The 25,973-nt window shown below is 28.3% G+C and overlaps 2 protein-coding genes across 2 annotated transcripts in view; both read right to left on the bottom strand.

Annotated features, from left to right (window-relative positions):
• LOC122510014 (disks large 1 tumor suppressor protein) overlaps positions 1 to 25,973 on the bottom strand; it is a 1,103,313-nt gene that overhangs the window by 1,058,532 nt on the left and 18,808 nt on the right. The window lies entirely within an intron of this gene.
• LOC122509989 (piggyBac transposable element-derived protein 3-like) lies at positions 1,785 to 2,261 on the bottom strand. Its single transcript, XM_043624354.1, has one exon. It carries the CDS (start codon positions 2,259 to 2,261, stop codon positions 1,785 to 1,787), a length of 477 nt encoding a protein of 158 aa, XP_043480289.1.

Genomic DNA, 25,973 nt, shown 5'->3' with positions numbered 1-25,973 from the left:
AATGTTAAAGGTTGTAATTGTCAAACATAAGGCTATATTAACAAAACAATTAAGTTTAATTAGTATTTACAACTTGTACACCGATGATAACACAATATACAGACATATGATATGTCTTCGTTCATTTCCTTTGAACACTCATTGTTCAAAGGGGGGCAGTATGTTACGATAGTTAAAAAGGTACAACTCTCTCCACCGTAAAATAATAAAAAAAAACATATTATAGTTTCCCAAAATATTCAACCTTTCAAGTTTATTACTTTATTGTAAAGTACAAATTCCGCAAAATGTTATTTTAGGAAGAGACTAAAATATCTAATTCTCTTTTTCCTTAAAAATGTTTTCAATTTTCTATTTGTAAGCATATGAAAAATAATACCATTTCATACTGCAATAAAATCATAAAATCTGTAATTCTTTCTTAGGATTAAGTTTCTAAAAAGGCTCATAAAGATATATCACGTCCAAATGATCTTTCCTTCCTACCTAAGAAAAACACTTGAATTGTAAAAACAACTTATAAACCCTTAAAATGACCACTCCTCTCATCATCTTAAGGTATCCGCCCCTCAGCGATTCATCCCTTCTCTAATATATTTCCTCCTCCACCAAATTCTACACTGACACTTGCAAAATTGTAAAACAGAACACTTTTATCCCTTAAAATAGAAACATCTAATACATAAAATCTACGGAAATTTATAAGTTTTGTAATCTTGTATTTAAAATATATGTATTAATCTATGATGTTTTCTTTCTTTTTAATGTGTTTTCAACCCAACATTCCAAATGACATAATTTTAGTCATTTTATAACTTATTAAATTCAAATTCAAGTCAAACTAGACTTGATACCTAACACATTCATTACTATAAAATTGCTCAAATCTAATTGAAATTTGTTACTCGGGGGTTTTAGGGGTCGCTGATTACGAATCTGAAGTCAGATTTAAAAAATTTAAAATGGCGGATCCAATATGGCGGTCGAATTTTGTGAAACTCATTGCATTCAGTTGAAACTCGTTACTCGGAGGTTTTTGGGGTCGCTGATTACGAATCTGAAGTCAGATTCAAAAAATTCAAAATGGCGGATCCAAAATGGCGGCTTAATTTTTCAAAATTACTCAGATTTGCTTGAAATTTGTTACTCAGGGGTTTTTTAGGTCGCTGATTACAAATATGAAGTCAGATTCAAAAAATTCAAAACGGCGGATCCAAAATAGCAGCTTAATTTTCCAAAATTACTGAGATTTGCATGAAATTTGTTACTCTGGGGTTTTCGGGGTCGCTGATTTTGAATATAAAGTCGCCTTTAGCCTTTAAAGAATTAAAGTTGCCCGATTCTCACCACGAGGAGGTAGGCAATATAGAGAATCATTTTTTTGGACTTTTTCAGTGTTTTTTTATTTTTTTTTTATTTTTTCAATTTAATAATTTACTTCTTTCAACTTTTTATTAAAAACTATTAATTTGTATTATGCGCTTTTTTGAAGCAATTGTCACAGTAATATAACTTGCATGTTTTGCAGTATTTCCTTGTTCGGATTTTGTATTTTGAGGTGCAACAGTATCGAGGTAAATGCTGTTTTTCTGTCTCATGTACTGACGACTTTTCTGTTCTTACTTTGCTCAAATAATCTTTGCTGATGCACATAGCCAAAAATTTTGTACTTTCTTTTTTTTTCATGACAAAGATTGTATAAAATCGTGGAATTGGCAATTGCTGATTGGATCATTCGAATAAAAATTATCCATGTCCATTTCTTCGATCTTATAATTGGCTATTCAATTGCATCGTTGATCGTGTAAATCAACGCCTCCCATTAACTGATTATACAGCATAAACGCATTCGGAAAATCTAATTCTTTTTTTTCTTTCTTGCCTTTCTGGCGACGTTTTACTTTTCCCAGTGGCGTTACTCCAGCTGCAGTGGATAATAGAGAAACTGGTTTGGAGTCCATCACAGTTATAAAATTTATGCCACTCTTCTTTTCGTGTTTCACTTCCCATTTTCCTCTTTCATCTTTCTCTGTGATTGCATTCTTGATATTGACACTATTTGCTCTGACTGTACCAGTAGCAACTAATCCATATTTCTTCAAATGAACGAGAAGATCCGGGCTAGTGAAGAGATTGTCAAAATAAATGTGCAGATCTTCTCGGTTACGCAGATGTACATTACAGAAAACGACTTGTAACATATTTATAACAACACGACTACCAAGAGCACAGTTTGCTAAATTTTCATTTTTATTGTCCATTTTGCCACAATATATTTCAAAATCAAAAAGGTAACTATTGGAACTGCAGAGAGCCCATAATTTTATTCTAAACCTTACTGGTTTACCTTTTATAAACTGCTTCAAAACTGACCTGCCATAAAATCTTAACATCATCTCATCGATGGATAGTGCACTTGAAAAAATTCCAAATCAAATTAGATTGCTCCTGAATATATTAGTCAATTTTCTTACACGCCATACTCTGTCAGCATTATTTTGATCATCGGGTTCGTGGAATTTTATTTTTGATTTAATTTTTTCAAAATTATCGCGTGTCATTGCAGATGCAACTGGTTCTGCTTTCAAATGTGGATCTTGAGACCAATAATCCCATTGAGACAATCTTTGGTTATACATTGTAAATATTATTATGCCAATGAAAACTTCTAATTCAGTAACTGACATCTCGTGACCGTTTTTTATCGTACAGTCGATAATATGATTTTTCAGTTACGTTGAAAAGAAGTATTCAAACAACTCGGTTGGAGTACTGTTCATTATATCAGACTTATGTTTTTGGCTCAGCATAATCTCGTTATTAAAAGATTTGATCTGCTTACACTCACCCTGTTTCCAATCAAACACATAATCAGCTTCTAATTTTTTTGACAGTTGTCGTAATTTTCATACACGTTGTCATATGATATGGCCTTTTGCAAAAAATCAGAATTATCTTCAGACTCGGAAATATCAGATTCAGACTGAACATTTTCATCTAGGGTATCTTCTAAATCAGATTCACCAGAATCATCAGCAGATGGAATGATGTTGGCATTAACAAAATTTTCAGTCTCTTCATATTCAACTACCAATGAACCGCGTTTCGAAAAATTTGAATCTTTGCGACGATTATTTGAAACATTTTTTTGAAGGAATAGTTTTAGCAGATGTCGAATCATTCGTTTTGATGCGAGAATGCTTTAGCGGAATACTTTTAGCAAGCAAAGAATCTGATCTTCTCTTCGACGATATTGTGTAAAAGAACTGTCAAATTATTTTTCACAAAACTATGAACATAGCGACTAATTAGCAATAACAAATGAACCGTGATTATTCACTTGTTAGTCGATGAAAATGTTGAGATTTAAAAAAGATATTTAAAAATCTGAAGATCGTTTTGATTTTTTGCAAAATGCTGTATTATACCTTATAGTAACTTGTATAAAAATTAAAACTCTTAAAAAATTAAAATCTGATTATGAGTTTCATTGAAAATAATATAAACAGAAAAAAAAATGTTAATGAATTTATGCTGAGCCTAAGACATAAGTTTGATGTAGTGAACAGTACTACAACTTATTGGATATTTCGACGTGATTATTGGTCTCAAGATCTACATTTGAAAACAGAACCAGTAGCATCTGAATGACCCGCGATAGTTTTCGAGAATAAAATTCCATAGTCCCGAAAATCAAAGTAATCCTTCCAGAGTTTGGTGTGTGAGAAAATCTATATATATAAAATCAGACTTTTGTCTGTACATTGCTTAGAACTTTAAATTTCGCACATAATTATTCGTTTTAGGCATCAAGGATGTCAAATATACCAATAAAAAATTTCGTGTATGTATGTATGTATGTATGTATGTATGTATGTATGTATGTATGTATGTATGTATGTATGTATGTATGTGTGTCGGTATGTCACAGAATCTTTGTTCGTGCATCACTTAAAAACGGCTGAACCATTTGAAACCAAATTTGGCAGAATGTTAGACCTTGGGCCAAGGAAGGTTTATAAATTTACAGATTTGAAAAATATTAATTAGAACGGGAGATATTCCATTTTTTCGAAAAATTCAAAAATCAAAAATTTTCAAATCTTACATTTTTCTAAAAAATGCTTTCAAACTTTCTATAATTGAGTATAACATGTTATTTAGTCACATTTTAGAATAGTTTTGCCAAAAATAATGACCTATAACTAAGATGTAAGTATAAAATTTTTTTTTTTAAATTCAAAAAATCGAAATTTCTCAAATTTTATATTTTTTAATAAATTGCTTTTAAACTCTTTATAATTGAGTATTACATGTTATTTAGTCAAATTTTAAAATAATTTTTAAAAAAGTACTGTCCTATAACTAAGACGTAAGTATAAAAATGATTTCGAAAAATTCAAAAAATCGCAAATTTCCAAATTTTATATTTTTTAATGGACTGCTTTTAAACTATCTATAATTAAGTATTACATGTTATTTAGTCACATTTTAGTATAATTTTGCAAAAAATAGTGTCCTATAACTAAGATTTAAGTATAAAAAAGTTTTCAAAAAATTAAAAAATTCGCAAGTTTACAAAGTTTACATTGTTTAATGAATTGCTTTTAAACACTGTATAATTGAGTATTACATGTTATTTAGTCACATTTTCGCATAATTTTGCACAAAAATGATATGACTAAGATATAAGTATAAAAATATTTTCGATATCAAAAAAACGAAAAAATTATAATTGTTATTAATTACTATCAAGTTTAATTCAGTAGTATTTTTAAGGTCTCTGATTAAGATTTTGACGTCAAAATAATGCAATTCATAATTATTTATCCAATTCATTCAGTATTCTTTAATTGAAAGAAGTTCAGAGACTCTAAAAATGGAGATGTTTTATAATAAATATTTTATGATAATTTTCCATAATTTTAGATTTTTTGCCAAAGAATGAAGACTATTAAATAAGTAAAATATTTTTGAAGAGCACAAAAATAATAAAGCTAAATGCCATAAAAAAGAAGGAAAAATATTGAATTTTAAGAAATTCGGTTTTTTGAATTTTTGCTAATTTTCCATAATTTTAGATTTTTTACCAAAGGGTGGAGAATTTTTAATAAGTAAATTATTTTTAAAGAGCACAAAAATAATGAAGCTAAATGCCATAAAAAAAGAAGAAAAAATGTTGAATTTTAAGAAATTTGGTTTTTTAAATTTTTGCTAATTTTCCATAATTTTAGATTTTTTACCAAAGGGTAGAGATAACAAATTAAGTAAAGTATTTTTGAAGAGCACAAAAATAATGAAGCTAAATGCCATAAAAAAGGAGAAAAAATGTTGAATTTTAAGAAATTCGGTTTTTTGAATTTTTGCTAATTTTACATAATTTTAGATTTTTTACCAAACATTAAAGACTTTTAAATAAGTAAATTATTTTTTAAGAGCACAAAAATAATGAAGCTTAATGATATAAAGGAGAAGAAAAAAATGTTAAATTTTAAGAAATTGGGTTTTTCGAATTTTTGATAATTTTTTATTTTTTGCTAAAAGGTGGAGACTATTGAAATAGTAATATTATACTACCGAAATATCTATTGGTAACTAATTATTAATTTTCCGGTCAAATTAAATTTTCGGCTTTTTTCTGATTTTCTAGATTGGTAGAAACATTGTTAAATGTATTGGTAGAAACTACACTGCAAAAACAAGTGTCTCATTTTTAGACGTTTTGTCCAATATTTGAAACACATAAGATGTCTTAGTCCACATATTTGAAACAGATATGTGTCTCATTTTAAGACGTTTCAAAGTGTCTTACACATTTAGCAATGCATTTTGAGACACGAAATGTGTTTCGAGTATCCGTCTCACACTAAGAAGACGTTTTACGTGTCTTATACGCATTGAGTTACCTTTAATGTCTTAAAATGAGACACGAGATGAAATTAAATGTCTCAATATAAAACAGATTTTGTATCTCAATGGTTTAAACACTTAAAGCAACTCATTTTAAGACACGAGTGAGATACCAATTTTTGCAGTGTAAAACCCGTCGAAGACGGGTACGACAGCTAGTTGACCAATATATTCAGACTAAATCTACATCGATTTAGTATTTTGAGTCCCCTTTTCGGCGATTTTATGGTTAAGATTTTATGGTAGGTCAGTTTTAAAACAATTTATAAAAGGTAAACCAGTAAGGTTTGGAATAAAATTATGGGCTCTCTGCAGTTCCAATGGTTACCTTTTCGATTTTGAAATATATTGTAAAATATAGATTACTTGATACTGGTAGAATTACAACAAATAGAGTATAACTTCGACATTTTGAATTTTTGGAATGTGACTTCATATTCGTAATCAGCGACCCCGAAACCCCCAGAGTAACAAATTTCATGCAAATCTCAGTAATTTTGGAAAATTAAGCTGCTATTTTGGATCCGCCGTTTTGAATTTTTTGAATCTGACTTCATATTTGTAATCAGCGAAATAAAAAACCCCCGAGTAACAAATTTCAAGCAAATCTGAGTAATTTTGAAAAATTAAGCCGCCATTTTGGATCCGCCGTTTTGAATTTTTTGAATCTGACTTCATATTCGTAATCAGCGACCCCAAAAACCTCCGAGTAACGAGTTTCAACTGAATGCAATGAGTTTCACAAAATTCGACCGCCATATTGGATCCGCCATTTTGAATTTTTTGAATCTGACTTCAGATTCGTAATCAGCGATCCCCAAAACCCCCGAGTAACAAATTTCAATTAGATTTGAGCAATTTTGAAAAAGTTTGTAATGTTACGTAAAATTAGGAATTTTTTTTGTCCTTCAAGCGCCATTTTAAATTCAAAATCGAAAAAAATAATAATTAGAAATGGATATTTTTCAAGGACAACTATCGGGAACACGTTTCTGATACTTTTTGTTCTATTTAAAAAATGTTATGGCGGAGAAAAAAATTCTTTAAAAAAAAATTGCATTCAAAAAACTTGACATTTTTAAGTATTTTTGAAAAAAAGAAGGGTTTAATATCATTTTTTGAAAATTTTGACCACGCCATTCGAAAGAGCGACCCCAAAAATAGTAGGATATGGACTTTTGAAAAATTTTATGGCTTCTTTCTACTAATTGTAGGCGTTTGAAATTCATCTTGAAAAGCAGCATTGATCAAAACATCTTTAGAAGTTTAATCTAAAAGTAAAATAACGTAACTTTTTACCACCTAAGCTTTTACCCATTAGCATAATGATAGTATCGTATCACAGGTGACTAACAATTCTTGACATCCTGTGATATAATTTTTTTTCATAAAATATTTATCATAAAACATCTCCATTTTTAAAGTTTCTGAAGTTCTTTCAATTAAAGAATATTGAATGATTTAGATAAATAATTATGAATTGCGTTATTTTGACGTCAAAATCTTAGTCAGAGACCCCATAAATATTACTGACTTAAGCTTGATAGTAATTAATAAGAATTATAATTTTTTCGATTTTTGATATCGAAAATAATTTTATTAATTATTTTATACTTACATAGCATTATTTTTTGTGCAAAATTATGCTAAAATGTGATTAAGTAACATGTAATACTCAATTATGCAGAGTTTAAAAGCAATTCATTAAAAAATGCAAACTTTGAAAATTTGCGATTTTTAAAATTTTTTGAAAATATTTTTATAATAATTAATATTAATTAATTTTTAATTCTTAGTTATAGTACACTATTTTTGGAAAAATTTTGCTAAAATTTGACTAAATAACATGTAATACTCAATTATAGAGAGTTCAATAGCAATTCATTAAAAAAAAAAAATTTGAAAAATTTCGATTTTTTGAAAACATTTTTATACTTACATTTTAGTTATAGGACATTACACGGAAAGAAAAAGTCCGTCAACCATTAATGGATTAGTATATTACTTTGAGATGGGACTCTTTTTCCGTTGATGGTTACTTAACTTTACTTAACGATTGAAAAACTTCATAAAAGTTTAAAAAACAAGTCATGGATTGATTAGAATGCCAGTATGTGACCAATTGTTTTAGATTTAATGCTGAATTGTTATCAATGGCTGTTTGAATGTTTACGAATCATTAGTGAAAGTTTGTGAAACGTTAGTTGACTCGTATTCTAAATCGGTGCTCTTCACTAGCGCATTGTTGCGCAGTGTACCGATGCGCATTTCCTCCGGTTTCTCTATAGTCCATGTGTTTTTGCTGTCTGCTATACATATCCCTATATACTATTATGTGTAATGTGAATATTTAACTTAACTAATAATTTGCAGTTGAATTGCGTCTAGAAATTGACCTCGATGAAAATATATTTTCTTTTATACTTCTCGCTAATTAAAAAGTAGTTATTAGTGCAAAATCATTTCTCACAAGTTGTGAAAAATTTTGTTATTTGGTATATAAGAACAGTTCGCTTCTTAACGTAAAGTGTTATAAGTGTGCGTTTCTACGTGTAGTTATTAAGTATGCGAATATATATGTAAGTCTTGGGTTTTAGGTTACTTGCGTTAAAATGCGAAAATGTTTTGGTCTGAAGCGTCTAAGAGTGTAAATAAAATATCGGAACTGTGCAACGAAAAAAATGTGTTCATTCTGTACCAAATAGTGTCTAAAATTAGGGATGATTCTGAAAAAAGTTAAATTTTTTGAATGCTTTTGATAGTCATAGGAAATTTAATAGACAGTTTTCTAAATTTTAGTGAACGAGTTTTATATATTGATGACAGTTTTCTAAATTTTAGCAAGCAACTCGTCATTGATTGTGACTCAAAGAATGTTATCCATTCAATGATTTTGTGTCGCGTCTCAAAGTAATATACTAGTCTATTAATGATTGACGGACTTTTTCTTTCCGTGTATTTTTGGCAAAACTATTCTAAAATGTGACTAAATAACATGCTATACTCATTTATAGAAAGTTTGAAAGCATTTTTTAAAAAAATGTAAAATTTGAAAATTTTTGATTTTTTAATTTTTTTAAAAAATTGAATATCTCCCGTTCTAATTAATATTTTTCAAATCTGTAAATTTATAAACCTTCCTTGGCCCAAGGTCTAACATTCTGACAAATTTGGTTTCAAATGGTTCAGCCGTTTTTAAGTGATGCGCGAACAAAGATTCAGTGACATACCGACACACATATATACATACATACAAACATACATACACTAGCTGTCGGACCCGTCTTCGACGGGTTTTAGTTTCGGCTAATACATTTGATAGGGTTTCTACCAACCGGGAAATAGCCGGGAATTAAATTTTACTGGGAAAAACTAATAATTAGTTACCATTAACTATTTCGTGAGAAAAATATTACTATTTCAATCAGTGACAGATTTTTTTCTATCAAATTTGATATTCAGGAACAGTATTTGGCAACTTGTAGTACTTTGTGCGTTTATAGTACTGCAATTAATGTATTAAAAATTAATCCTAAATTTACACCAGCTTCTGGAGTCAAAGAAGAGTCTAATTATAAATAATTGTGTCACAATTAGACAATAAAAATTAAAGTAAAAAGCAGTTTTTAAAATCAAATTAATATAATAAAACTTTTTTAATTTGATAAGAAAATTCCCGGTTTTTCCTGGTCAAATTAAACTCCCGGCTATTTATCGGTTTCCCCGCGCAATTGGTAGACACTCTGTCAATTCTATTATGGTAAACTAAATCCCGTCAAGGACTGGTACTGGTATATAACATATTTTCTTAAAAAAGAGTATTTTCATAAAATAAAAATAACCTTAAAAATACTACTGAATTAAACTTGATAGTAATTAATAACAATTGTAATTTTTTCGATTTTTTGATATGGAAAATATTTTTATACTTACATCTTAGTTATATCATTTTTTGTGCAAAATTATGCTAAAATATGACTAAATTACATGTAACACTCAATTATACAGAGTTTAAAAGCAAATCATCAAAACATGTAAAATTTTTGATTTTTAAATTTTTTTGAAAACATTTTTATACTTTAATCTTAGTTATAAGATATTATTTTTTGAAAAATTATGCTAAAATGTGACTGAATAACATGTAATGATTAATTATATATAGTTTAAAAGCAGTCCATTAAAAAATATAAAATTTGGAAAATTTCGATTTTTTGAATTTTTAAAAAAAAATTTTATACTTACATCTTAGTTATAGGACATTATTTTTGGCAAAACTATTCTAAAATGTGACTAAGAAACATGTTATACTCAATTATAGAAAATTTGAAAGCATTTTTTAAAAAAATGTAAAATTTGAAAATTTTTGGTTTTTGAATTTTTCGAAAAAATTGAATATCTCCCGTTCTAATTAATATTTTTCAAATCTGTAAATTTATAAACCTTCCTTGGCCCAAGGTCTAACATTCTGCCAAATTTGGTTTTAAATGGTTAAGCCGTTTTTAAGTGATGCGCGAACAAAGATTCTGTGACATACCGACACACATACATATATAATGATAAATAGATATCAATGACAGCTCTAGGAATATTGACGTACTTTTGTTTTAATTCTGACTCCATGACTAAAAAAGAAAATAAAAAGTAAAAACTGATGTAAAAACATTATCAGATTGCACATTTTTAAAATAGTCCTGTACTTTTTCTTCAAACTGCCACAATTTCTCCATTTTACACTTATATATTTGTAATTTTATAGTGACTGACACAACTGATGAATATACAGTACGAAAACCTACCACGTCAGTCATATCCCATGAGTGGGAGTGAGACAGACTTATGCGATTCCCATACTTTCCTATGACTGACGGATAGCTTTTCTTACTGTATACTAATTAATATGAATAATAGATTCGTATTACAAAAACAAAGTCTGTGAATCATAAGGCTAGGAAATGACAGTGACAGAAAAGAGGGAGATTACGTGATACATCAAAATAAATTTTTGATACAACGGGTTTTGTCCTAGTGAGAAATGCCACACTTAGTTTTGGTCAGTACAGTATGCCAATTCTAGTTTTGAGCATTTTAAACGCCCAATGGTCGAAGTGGACCGGCCAAAACTAGTTTTGGTAAAACTGCATTTGCCAAAACTAGGTTTGGCTTATTTTTCCGTCCATTGGCCGTTTTCGGCTTTTGAGCCTAACATATATATAGAAGATAGATTTATCAAATATGAATTTTATTGAAAAAGAAACAATAAATAAATGTATATATGGGCAATTCCACGTGAGAATTCAGTCGACCTCTTAAGATCGGCAAAAAATATTTTTTTTCTATTCTGTATTGAAAAAAAACAGATACGTATTTTTTTTATTTATTTTTTTTTTTTGAGGCCAAATTTTTGAGTTATATGAATTTTCAAAATTTTCGTTTTTTATATGTAAGTATATTTTTAATGTCAGATAACTCAAAAAATATTGCTTCTTTTCATTTTTTGACAAGAGAAAAAAAGTTTTATTTTTCTCTCTTCTTTTAAATAATCATAACAAAAAAGTTTTTTTTCAATTTTTTATTAAAAAAATAAAAAAATTTTATAAACAAATCAATTTTTTTAACTTTGGGTATGATAAATTTTTAATTTTTTTTTAAACATACCTGGAAATGATAAGAAGGTATTACAAAAAATAATTTCCTTAAAAATTTTATAATGATTCATATCAACACTATTTCGACTAAGAAAAGTTCTGAATTCTGGATAAAATAATAATTATAAAAAGCGACTAATTTTTGAGATGATTCATATTAACTTTCCAAAAAAATGCTGTTAATAAAAAAGACGATATAAAAATCCTTAATAACTGTTATATTCATTTTCACAATAAAATAACTATCCGATCATTCACTTTATCTCAATCGATTCAACCTTTTACTACTATTAAAATTTAGACGTTTCCTTTTGAAACAAATATATTTCGAACTTAGTAATTTTTTTCAGTTATGCATTTGTTAAAAGTACTTTATTTATTATGTAACATAAAAAATATTTTCACCAAGTTTAAATTAAAAATATGACATGAAAATTTTACAAAATAATAAAATCAAGAATAAATTTATTTAATTTAATAAACACAATGTTACCTAAGGACGATTAAATATGGTGCAAAAGGTGGGCGCCAGTCATAGAAGGAAACAAAAAATAAATTAAAGGGACAAAAGTAAAAAAATTAAGAAACAATTCCGCGTAAACAAGGGCAACCAGGTTTCTTACCGGCAATTGTCAAAACTAAATTGAAGTTGAATAAATATTTATTATCAACACCAGGTCACCAAGCAAAGTGTTAATCAATAATGAACAAACAAATTTTTGAGGCAAACTAATTGGTGAATACACAAAGGCTATCAAGTTAAGTAACAGCAATTTTTGCATTTATCTCAAAAATAATTAAATTAAATAAGCAAACAAACAGCACTAATTTAATCTTCCTTTAATGCTCTTGCTAGTTGCAGTTCGATAGCTGGAAAATGGTAGAGAGAGTGTCCCTGTGTCAGAATAATTATTTGTTTAAAAATATTTAAATAAAATCAAATTAAATACATCAAATGTATGAATTTAAATAATATGACATTGTATTCGATCGAATTTAACGTGGTCGACAAATGAACAATAATAATTTTTGGGTTTACGGGTGCACTTCCGAAAGCAAGATAGCTCCGATTTTGTTGACACTTGGTATACTTACGTAATTTTGTGCCCTGATTACGAAAATCATAGTGAAAATTGGCGACTAGGTCATCTTCGTGGTAAAAACCATAAAAAACACCATAAAATGTGGTTTTTTGCGTTTAACTCGCAAAAAACGCAAAATTTCAAAAAATATTTCATACAAAAGATATAGATTTTACAAAAAGGAACATTTTTTGTTTTAACTATTTTCCCCTAAAATTGTTAGTTTTCGAGAAAAATGCAAAAAACCATAAAATACCATGAAAATTGGTTAAAATATACTGTCAACTAAAAGGACATGTAATTTTAACAAAATAAAGTTTCTTTATGTATTTTGGTACGCTGATTACGAAAATCATAGTGCAAATTGGATACTCGGTCATATTCATGGTAAAAAAGCACTTTTTAAAGTGCCTGGTGGGACGGAACATCACGGACCCGGGCAAACTAAGTTTCAGTTTGATCAAAATTTGAGTTTGGCCCCACCAGGTCTTGATCAAGCACGCTTAAGCCAGACTGAGCCTTTAACTGGTTTCCTGTTTCGAACCGGGTTACGGCCAGGGTCGGCAAATGTATTATAAAGCATCAGTCATATGATATTTTTTATGGTTCAGACAAATTTATGATATTTTTTGGTTTTTTACGATTTTCTCGAAAAGTATTTAGTATTGAAAAAAACGTATAGGAGAGAAAAGATGTGTTTTTCTAGGACCTACAACTTTTGTATGAAACATTTTTTGAAATTTTGCGTTTTTTGCGAGTCAAACGCAAAAAACCATATTTTTATGGTTTTTACCATGAATATGACCGAGTATTTGCATTTTTCTCGAAAACTAACAATTTTAGGGGAAAATAGTTAAAACAAAAAATGTTCATTTTTGTAAAATCTATATCTTTTGTAAAAAACATTTTTTGAAATTTTGCGTTTTTTGCGAGTTAAACGCAAAAAAACACATTTTATGGTGTTTTTTATGGTTTTTACCATGAAGATCACCGAGTTGCCAATTTTCACTATGATTTTCGTAATCAGGGCACAAAATTACGTAAGTATACGAAGTTTCAACAAAATTGGAGCTATGTTGCTTTCGGAAGTATATCCCTTCAGTTTTCTCATTGTCAGTGTTGAAACGAGTTTTTATTAAATTTTTTTTTAAATAATTGAAATCCTATAAAGAATTGTATTATTTATGAAAATAATTGAATTCTTTGAATGAATTTTATTACACTTTTTTTAAATAACTGAATTCTTTTAAGAAATTTTATTAAAATTGCAGATTCTGAAAATATTTTAATTTCAACGAAGAATTTTATTATTTCTGAAGTGTAATTGAATCCTTGCAAAAAATTTTTGAAAATAATTACATTTTTCGATGAATTTATTAAAAATTATTTTTAAAATAATTGAAATCCTATGAAAAATTTTATTGTTTATTAAAATAATTGAATTCTTGCAACGAAATTTTCTTACATTTTTGTAAATAATTGAATTCATGTGAAAAATGTTATTACTTGTAAAAATAATCTCTACGAAAATTCCATGGAATTTTTCGACGTGGGTAGACATCATCTCACTGCAGCTCATCTAATATGTTTATGTATTTTTTAGATGAGTATTAATTATTTTCTTAAATTATTTGAGTCTTTTCTAAACTAAAGCAATGCATTCCTTATCGTTTTCCTGTTTCACACTACAACGTTATAGATTTGTTGAACCAGAATATTTCAAGATCTGAATAATGCAAGGGCGTTATTTATTATCAATCTGGGGATGATATAGTGTATTTGAAGCCAATAAAAAAATGTAAAAGAGAAAAATTCCAAACAGATATAACCCCTTAAATTAATTACAAAAAACCTTGTTAAAAAATTTGAAATCTGCTTTAAAGAGAGCACTTACTATTTTCTGTCTTACTTCTAGAAATGAAAAGAGAGGAAAAAGTAGAGAAATAATTTGTGTCGAAAAAGATTTTTCCACATTGCTTTGGTACTGAAAATTATTATTGAGAGCCAACATTGACTTATATGAGTAGAATTTAGTTTACAGTATATAGTTGAACCACTGCTTGCTTTATTCACTGGGAGGGTTAGAAGTCTGCATTTCGTGTACAGGAGAGAAGATTGTATACACATGGTACAAGTAAAGACGAGACGATAGTCGTTTCTGGTGTGATGCTGGAGGCTGCATCAGTACTTGCAATAATGATACCTCTAGTCCAGACGTAGACATTACCAACGGGCAATACTCTGACCACACTCACACATTCACGCATACTACTGCAATTCAACTAACCAGGGGTCCAGTCAGTGTCCATTGTGAGACCTTGCCGAGTTTATATGAAACCCCGGGGCAACTCTCGACCTCTTTGCGCACTGTACACCCTCAGTTTCTTTTCCATCGCTCCCATCCAATCCCGCTTTTCCCTCTCTCTCACCCCTTCCATCCTTTCCTCCCAAACATCTACGACATTTCGTCTCAACTTTGTTGCAAACCAAGACTACTGTTATTTTTCAGCGTCTCATGACCGGAAAGAAACTTTTCCTGGAACACATCTTCTGTCGGACCACATTAAGTCTCTCTCGTATATAAGAAAATAAAAGCGAAGCAAAAAAAATACTTCCAACTTCTCATTTACTGTTATTTTCTTGTGAAAATATTTTTTGTCTCACGATGAGATTTCTCTTCTCTATAATGTTATATTTGACATCAGTGTGTTTTAACGTGTTTTTTTAAATTTCAAATTTCTTTACGACACATAAAATCTGTATTTGAAAGAAAAACTAATCAGAATTTTTATGAGACATTATATATTATAATGGTCGTGGATTTAGTTTAGTACTACTCGTAATTATGTCATATGGTTATATAATATTGCGTAACACTATAAACATTACTAATCAAACTTCATGTTTAAAAACTTAAATATACAGGATATTAATTCATTACACAAAAAACAATATTAGGTACCAAGAAAAAAACAGGACTAGTGAATATTATATTTACCATCGCTATCTCCGAGAAAGAGCATTTTGAAATACGAAGCGAAAAATAAAGAAGACATTGTATTAATTAGTAATTAATTTAAATAAATTAAAGTGTTATAGTGGTTAAAAAACTTATTGTGTTTAAATAATTATGTTAGCCCTAAAATAGAAAAAAATTTCTGTACGTCAATTGCTATTAAAAAAAGAAATGAAAATCTATTATAAAGTAAAAGTTGAAACATTTATTTGCTCATAGATCAGGGAATCTTTCAAATATTTACTATTATCTCTATTTTCCATAAACTTTGCACTAATTAATGAATGGTTCTAATAATTTAATAAGTTCCAGAACATTCGAATTACCTGACAAATATGTATTCGGCAATTCTCACTCACCTACCATGCGAATGATATGAACGAAAAGAATGCTATTGTCCGAATTTGAGGATGCATTGTTCCCAAATTTGACGGCTTTCTTGCGATAAGACATGCGTCAAACTATGTCACCAAATAAGATCTGTTCAAAATATCTCAGTAAAATTTTATGAATGAACTTTTTGAATTATTATTTTCCTGATAAATAAAGCATTATATATTTTCATGATGATTTTATTAGAAAACTTGTCGTTTTGTAACGAAATTAAAGAAAATTGATCTGATAATGTTGTGGAAAATGTTTATAATATATATGTATATATATATATATATAGGTTATTCAATAAGGTCCTTCGTTATTTAATTAATAAAACAAAAGTTGTAGCTTAATCTTCGGTTCACAACAACCACTTAAAATGAATTTAAATGTTTTTATTTATGGGATCGTGTATTCTTCTTCTCTTGATATCTCGATTAATTTAATTTTCAATCTATTGTTAATTTAGGACTTTTAGAAATTTCATTAGGGATTGCAGATAAGAACTATGGGAACTTACAATTATCTTTATATTATGTAACCTTAATCCCTACCGCACTGAAACAAGAAGAGAGAGAGAGTCGTTTAAAACTAACCTTTCTTCTGGTCAGAACGGGCAAAACTTGTTTTTAAACATAGATTTTATAAGCATTATTTATTCGCGGTTGTATTTATCATCCAATACCTTGAAAAGTAAACCAACAATCATTCACTGAAGGTTAACACGTTGTACAAAATTTCAATAAGGAAATTAACCGTTCCTTATCCGTTGAGTTCGTTTGTTGACAACAAGCAATATATGTAGGAATTTACCTGAACACGCGGGGATACCGTATTTGACATTTGTTGTAACAATTTAATTGGCGTCACTACACAATTTCGACGACTCCGGTACAAAATAAAATTTTATTTATATGAAAGTTTTCCGCACGACGATAATTTTTCTTTAACGACAATAATCACAATTTCACAAAAAATAATGCTTGGTTGAAAAGATTTGAGATTTTCACGTCTACCCGGATTCGATTGCCCGTGGCGAACCTTTGAATCGGTCGAGTCTCGCAGACGGTCAACCTCGCGATGACCTGTCTCCAGGAGTTAACTGTCGCGAAGAAGCGAATTACATCGTAAGCACACCATTTTTGATTTTGCATCATGTGATGGCAATAAGGTCTGTGAGGTTAAGGACCTTTTCAGAAACGCCTGCGTTTCTGTTTTGTCAACAAACTACAATCTGGTCATTGAACCAAAAGAGTCTTTGACACTTAAATTTTCGAGTTAATGCATAAAAGTGGTGAAATCATTCTTGTATTTTGTGCTTGTTAATTATTTTAAATTATAGAATCGTAAGAAGGAATAGAATATGAAAGAATTTGGAATTTCTTAATCATGCAAAAAGACTGTTATGAACTTAAAGCAATCCTTATGTTATTGACCTGTTTGCGACACTACGGCTTTTACAAATAAGTTCATTAAATTTAATAATCTATTTAAATTTCAAATAACAATTAATTAGTATATATGGCACATAATCAAATAGAGATCCGATTTTTCAAAGTATAACTTTTAAATCAATAATAAAAAAACGATACTTTGAAAGTATTGTAACAAACCACCAATAGAATTACGTGTTTTAGTCCCTGGAAACATTATATTTTTGAAAAATCGGGTGAAATTTAAGTGCTGTTAATTTAAATAATTTCAAAACTTTTCTTGTTTAAGTGCGTTTTTGCAGTGGGTTCTAAAGACATTTTATAATCTGAATTCTACGATGTTTTACTATTTTAACAATTATCGTAGCATCTTTGTTTACATAAATAATATTCATACTATACTGACAGAAGAGGTAACAATTATTATAATTTTTATTATATACATATATAAAATTTTCTTTTTTTTATATAAGATTATGTTCTTATCTATAATGAAAGAAATAATTCGTGATTACTGTGAGAATTCTGGCTAATACAGCCATACTGTATTATTAGATTTGTTACAGTGATACGATATCACTATTTTAGCTATTCTATTTTGTTTGTTTCAAATACGTCTGCGCACAATGCTTTTAACAAATGTACCTAACCTTCTGTTTCACACACGAAGGCTGTGTTTGTAATACTTACTACAAAAATAAGTATCTTAATTTAAGACGTTTTGGTAGTTTATGTTTATTTTTATGTTTATTTTGTAGTTTATGACCTTCTGATTAAGAAATGTAAATGCCAAAATAATGGACAATTTTTTTGTTATATAACATTAAAGATATAAAAGGTACTGTACAAACTACAGCTTAAAAAGGGTAAAGCGCGCAACATAGAAAATGATAAACAGAATGAAATAAATATTATGCAGCTCTCCAAAGCAAATAACATTTATTTAAAAGGGTTTAAAGTTCATGTATGGTAAATATTACTGCAACCAACAACCATAAAACAACCATTGTTGATAAAAAGTCACACGCTTTTATTTTAGAAGAGTAGAAAGATTTTTTGATATTCCTACAACAATTATACTCCTAGATTGTGTAGTCGAAAGTGTTAAAAAAATATTATAGTAGCTACCAACAACCATACAACAACCATTGTTCATTAAAAGTTACACACAATCATTTAAACTAACTTTTAAAGACTCTTATTTTTTTCAAATATTATACGCCTATATTGTGCAGTCTAATGTGTTAAAACAATATTATAGTTGCTACAAACAACCATACAACAACCATTGTTGAATTAATGTCATGCAGAATTGACTAAAGTAACTTAGAAGCCTCCGACATTTTTCTCCAACAATTATATGCCCAGATTGTGTGGCGGGATGTGTTAAAACAATATTGAAGTTGCTACCAACAACCATAAAACGATTATGGTTGAATCAAAGTCGCACACATTTATTGAAAGTACCTTAAAATAATCCCTTATTTTCTTCTAACTATTATTCGCCCAGATTGTGTAATCCGATGTGTTAAAAGAATATTATAGTTGCTATCAACAACCATACATCAACCATTGTTGAATGAAAGTCACTCACAATCATTTTAAGTATACATAAAAAGCCTTTCTTATTTTCTTTTAACACAGATAGCCTTAGATTGTTTAGCCGAATGTGATAAAAAAATACAGTTACTATCAACAACCATTCAGCAACCACTGTTGATTCAAAGTCACATACAATCATTTAAAGTTCCTAAAAAGTCTCCCTTATTTTTTTAATTATTTCTTTTTTTATTTTGATTACTTTCTTATCATATGAGAAGGTATTAGTTTTGTGCCAATTTTTTTGGTATGTTTTTTTACATTTTTTTATTTTATTTCAGACAATTATACTCCCAGATTATGAAGACTTTTAGCCAATAAAAAAATATTAAACTCCTCCTTTTCCTAAAATGCTGATTTCTTATTCGTTTTTCAATTAAAAAATGTCGAGAATATTTAATTTTTAAAGATGCAACATTTAGTCTAAACCTCTAAAAAAATAAAGACTTTTACCCAATTAAAAACTATTAAACTCCTCCTTTTTTTAAAATGCTGATTTCTTATTCGTTTTTCAATTTAAAAATGGCGAGAATATTCAATTCTTAAAAATATAACATTTAGTCTAAACCTCTAAAAAAAATTAAGACTTTTACCCAATTAAAAACTATTAAACTCCTCCTTTTTCTAAAATGCTGATTTCTTATTCGTTTTTCAATTAAAAAATGTCGAGAATATTTAATTTTTAAAAATATAACATTTAGTCTCAACCCCTAAAAAAATAAGGACTTTTAGCTAATAAAAAAATATTAAACTCCTCCTTTTTCTAAAATGCTGATTTCTTTTTCGTTTTTCAATTTAAAAATGGCGAGAATATTCAATTTTAAAAAATATAACATTTAAGTCTCAACCTCTAAAAAAAATTAAGACTTTTGGCCAATAAAAACAATTAAACTCCTCCTTTTTTTAAAATGCTGATTTCATATTCGTTTTTCAATTTAAAAATAACAAGAGTATTTCATTTTTAAAAATGTAACATTTAGTCTCAACCTATAAAAAAATAAATACTTTTAGCTAATAAGAAAATATTAAACACCTCCTTTTTCTAAAATGCTGATTTCTGATTCGTTTTTCAATTAAAAAATGGCGAGAATAATATTTTTTTATAAGATCTGAGAGGTAATTATTCTTAACCCCTTGGCTGTCAACGAGATTTCTACTGTTTGGGCCAAAAGTGTGTTGAAAAAATTTTTAATGGATTTTTATGAAACTTGGTACCCTAAGGTTTCTGGGGTCGCTGATTACGAATCTGACATCAGTTTTTCGAAATTCAAAATGGTGGATCAAAGATGGCGGAATTTTTTCAAAATTCGTCGAATTTGCTTGAAACTTGTTACTCGGGGGTTTTAAAGATCGCTCATAATTTCAGTTAAAAACTTTCGGTTAAATCTAGTTTCATAGGGATTAATGGCATAAAAAATTAAAATCGATTCGAAAAATTGTTCTTAGTCTAAATTAAATTCTTGCATTGTATTTATTTTTTATTTAAATTTTGTAAATATTAACAATTAATTAAAATTATATTATTACATAAATATTATTAAAAATAATTAACTATTAATTATATGCAATTTTGTTAACTAAATTTCAAAATTTTATATTTTTAAATATTATTAACCCCTTCGCTGTCAACGAGATTTCCACTGTTTGGGCCAAAAGTGTGTTAAAAAAATTTTTAATGGATTTTTATGAAACTTGGTACCCTTAGGTTTCTGGGGTCGCTGATTATGAATCTGACATCAGTTTTTCGAAATTCAAAATGGCGGATCCAAGATGGCGGAAATTTTTAAAAAATTGTCGAATTTGCTTGAAACTTGTTACTCGGGGGTTTTAAGGGTCGCTGATTACGAATCTAACATTAGTTTTTCAAAATTCAAAATGGCGGATCCAATATGACGGACAACGAAATAAAAAATTGATCAGATTGGCTTGAAACTGAATACTTGGGGATTTTCAGGGTCGCTGATTACGAATCTGAAATTAGTTTTTCAAAATTCAGAATATCTGGTTCAATATGGCGGAAAATTTTTTTAAATTTATTGAATTTGTTTGAAACTGGTTCATCTGACATCAGTATGATAATTTTTAGTGAAATCAAATTTCGATAAATACCCTGAAAAAATAATGATAGATTCGTAATCAGCGACCCTAAAACCCCCCGAGTATTCAGTTTCAAGCCATTATAATTAATTTTTTATTTTGTCGTCCGCCATTTTGAATTTTGGAAAACTAATGTTAGATTCGTAATCAGCGACCCTTAAAACCCCCGAGTAACAAGTGTCAAGCAAATTCGACAAATTTTAAAAAAATTTCCGCCATCTTGGATCCGCCATTTTGAATTTCGAAAAACTGATGTCAGATTCGTAATTAGCGACCCGAAAAACCACCGAGTACTAGGTTTCAAGTCAATCTGATCAATTTTTTATTTTGTTGTCCGCCATGTTGGATCCGCTATTTTGAATTTTGGAAAACGAATGTCATATTCGTAATCAGCGACCTCAAAAACCCCCGAGTAACCAGTTTCAGGAACATTTAAGAAGTTTTTAATCACCTTTTTTAGGTTGCGCATATATGCGTCATGAACCACTTTTGGTCAGTTTAGTTTTGCGCATATTTGCGTCAGCGACAGTCAACGGGTTAATTAAGATTTCTTTAAGAAACTCATCTATGTTTTTAAAGTAAATTTTTTTATGAGAAAGTTATACTGATCTATCAATTAAATTATATATTATGACAATCTTTTGAGCGAAAAGATGTTTTGTAGAATAATTAATTGTTCGCTCAGAAATTATTCTTTTGTATTTCAAACGTGAATTGTAATCTTTCGTCATAACTCTTGAAAATATTAGCCCTCCGTCCTACAGATGTTCTGATATCCATCAGATGATATATTTATATGATTAATCATTTCATCAATTTTTGTCTTCGGTGTGCACGTGATTATGTCATCAATATATCTATAAAAAAAATTTGTTGTAAGAAAGTTTCGCAATACAAGATGTTTACAGATCATTCATAACAATGTCCGCAAACAATCCTGAAATTGATGAGCGCAGGGGATACCATACATTTGTTAATAATATTTGTCACTGAATTTAAAAAAGTTATTTTCAAAAAAAATTATCATGAGTCAAGTAGACCATTTTAAGGAATGTTCAAAATTTGGGACATTATTGAATAACGTTTGATTTGAGAATCACGTGCATGTATAGAATTATTTAGTAAAAAATTAAATTATATGCAAGATAAAAACGTTCGTTTTGCAAATAATGTTGAGTTATTTTCTTTTTTAATCATTTTTCTTGCGGTAATAATTGTAACTTATAATTTTGTTAATTCCCTTTCTTAAAAAATGTATAGTTCATTGCATAATTTTTATTTTCTTAACCAAATTATATCTCTTTAGTTTTATAATAATAATATACTTTTATAATGTTAATAATTTTGTCTAGATTAATATGAAAAAATTGCTTTTGGTTCTTAAAGTAATTTCCTTTTATCAATTTTTGCTTATCTCTTTCGCTTGGCCTTGAGTTTTCAAATGTGTGTTTTTGTTGTTAAATAAAGTTGCACTTGGACAACCTTATATTTTCAACAATATTCTCTTAATTTTAATAAAATTATGTTTTACGTTTTCGAAATCCGATTGTAATATATAATTTTATTTAATATTTATTTGTTTATTTATAATTTTATTTAATTTATTAAATTTGGTATTTCATTTACTAAATGTGGATTTTAACTATTGAAATACCATTTCAATTCATACCAACAGAAAAATTGCTATAATTTTTTTATTATTTCTTAAAAAATGACTTGGGACAGTAATTTTATATCAAGAAACAAATTTAAACATTTTTTCATGGTTTTACTTAGTAAATATTATATTTTAATATAATACTCTACTTAAAATTCTTTTCACTCTGACATTATTGAATTAAAATTTTTGTGTAATCTTAAATAATTAATAACAGCAATATTGAGCATTATTACTGCAACGTTCATTTAAAGTGAAACGAAGCTCTCTAAATATCAATATTAGTCGATATGCGAGAGTTAATCAGACTTCTGTAAATATTTTTCAAGTCGCAGGTAAAAGATGCCGTGTATCAGGAACGATTTCCAATTCCACTTATGCACGAACTAAGTCAATACGAAAATAGAGAGAAAGATACTATACAGCGATGAATGTGCATTTCACCATGAAAATGTAAATTTTATTTTAAATAAAATTTCCAAATGTCAAAGTCAGAAGCTACGCTACCTTACGGTTACTAAAAATAAAACAAATTACTAACATTCCTATCTCCTTTTTATTTATGTAATATTTTAATTATCATAATAATTGTTCATTATCATTGACGTTCTACCATTTTTTGTATTAAAAATTTTTAATAATTCATTTTTCTAATTTTCTTTGTTTAGATAGAAACTGTATATTTAAACTTTAATTTTTGACCTTCTAAACTAGAAATCCTCCTCAATTAAAAAAATTTGTTTTGAAAAAATTTTAATTAGGAAAGAAAGTATTTGAAAAATTCCAAGTTTATTTGAAGACCAAATATGATTATAGATTTACTAACGTAAGCAGCTTTTCGATGGCTTGTTTGTCGGCTCAGTGAAGACTAGTTAACTAGTAACTAATATTGGATTTCTGAAAGGCTACCCAAACTTACTTATCAAGCTTATGCATTAGTTTCGATGGGTTGGAATAAAGTTAATTTTGTTTTTAAACATTTTTAATTTTTTATGATTTCACTATAAAGTGACCTTAGGGATGACCGCTTTCTAAATGTGAATTAGTAACAACTCGTCCACTATGAAACCTTTAAAAGAATTTATTTTACTTATTTGAGATTGAATTAAATTAAATACGATTACGTAAGACGTAACAATATTAAAAAAATATTATGCTATTATGAAATATCAAATTAATTACTTATTTTATGTAAAAAATGAATTTATTGCAAAAGTGACAATTATGGAACTAAGAGTAAAAAGTGCGTCATCTATTCCCGCTCTTCTCGATACAAATATTTTTTCACCTCCTAATAAATAAAACAATTTGAAATATATGAAAGTAACCACAAATATCAAGGGAGAAATACGCCTTTGTGGTGCTTTTAAATAATGTCTGACTCGACGTGAATGCGACATGTGATATTTTTCACATGACTTGAGTTCGACCACAGTTGCAAAGCAATCCACCCGCATTCGTGTTTCGTGAAACTCGTTCGTAAAAGTATTACCTTCAAATATATTTAGTGAACTTGCTGGCGTCTTTCCTTTTTTTAAGACATTGTGAAATTTTATTAAATTTTGCTGGCATTTTTTTTCATCCTATGATTGATTCACTTAGAAATAATTTTCTAGAACATTAAACATTAAAAAATAATTTATTAAAATTTATCTTTTTTTAATATAGTGTCAATTTACTTATTTTCAACTAAAAAGTCCATGTTGCAAATTTAAAATTCCTGAAAAGGCAATGGACCTCTTCGATCTATCCTTTTAAGTTATCTTAAAATTATAAGATAACATATTGAAATGGTAAATATGTAAAATTACCTATGTAAGATAATTCCGAATCAAATTATAAGTTTTACAATAATTAATAATAATTATTACAATTGTTAACTAATTTTAAATTCATAATAATCGCTGATAAATATAATATTATAAACATTTAAACTTTAACTAATTAATTAATTTTTACAATAATACCTAATTCGTAAATAAATTAATTTCTGAATTCGACAATTGTTATAAACAATTAAAATGACTTTTGATTAATGTAGAAGTTACAGTACGCTAGCGGCGATAGACTAAGGAAACCACGTGATTTGACAGAATTGACCAATTAATACCCGGGAATCCCCACTTAGTGTAAGTTAACCAATGACGGTCCACTCCTCTCTCCAATTATTTTCAGTCGAGTATAAAAGGAAAATGCACCAGTTACAGACTTTAAATAATTCTCAATTCTTGCTTAGAAGATGTAAAATATTTTACAAGAAAAAATATCATTACACATCTAACGAACTCGGGTTAAAGAAGATAATAAAGAAAATAAAATTCAAATAATAGGTATAAATCGACTCTTTCAAAATTAGTATTAAAATTCAATTTTCTGGTCTATTTGCACCTACTGCTCTTGATTGCAATATAGCAATCAATACGTGTCGTGACAGGTATTCTCTTATCCAAGAATGCTTTCTCAACCGAAACGCAATAAGACACTTGTATGTTGCTTGGTATCTTGTTCAGCAGAGCTAAGAACAAGACAGGTACAATATCTCAAAGTAGAGAGTGCACCACTCTTCGGACAGCTTCTGTTCTTACCACAATAATGACATCAGGAATCTACAGTACTCACCTGAAACAAAAAATAATATTGATGTTTAGAAAACTTTGTTTCACTTTATATAAACGTTACAATAATATTACTCAATTTATTGAATAATTTAAACTTTAGTAAGCAAGAGCAAGAGAATTATGTTTAAAAATGTTTCCTAATATCATAAAATTACTGTTTTTGTGAATTTAAGGAGGGCGCCTACATTAGAAAGTCAAAAAATGTGTAAATTTCAGAAATTTTTTTCTCAAGTACTATAAAATAAATCAATGCGAAATTTAGGGGATGTTTTCTCATATATTTAAACCTTAAGAAATATAATTTTATTATTAAAAAAATATATATTTAATAATAAAGTGAACTGTGCATATATAACGCATTTTAGCTGAAATTTTCCCACTGCGTACAACCTAGGGTTCACAATTCTTGTCTAAAACAAAAAATCAAATTTTCTACTTTTAATCAGAAATTACATGACTTTTAACAAAAATTTGTAATTGTCGACAAAAAAATCTCACCTTTTCTTCAAAATGAAAAGTCAAATTCAACTTTATTCAAAAA

Source organism: Leptopilina heterotoma, unplaced genomic scaffold, assembly GCF_015476425.1.
Source record: "Leptopilina heterotoma isolate Lh14 unplaced genomic scaffold, ASM1547642v1 Lhet_65, whole genome shotgun sequence".
Lineage (NCBI taxonomy): Eukaryota > Metazoa > Arthropoda > Insecta > Hymenoptera > Figitidae > Leptopilina > Leptopilina heterotoma.
Note: the sequence above shows the minus strand (reverse complement) of the source record. Positions and strands in the feature narration are given on the sequence as shown.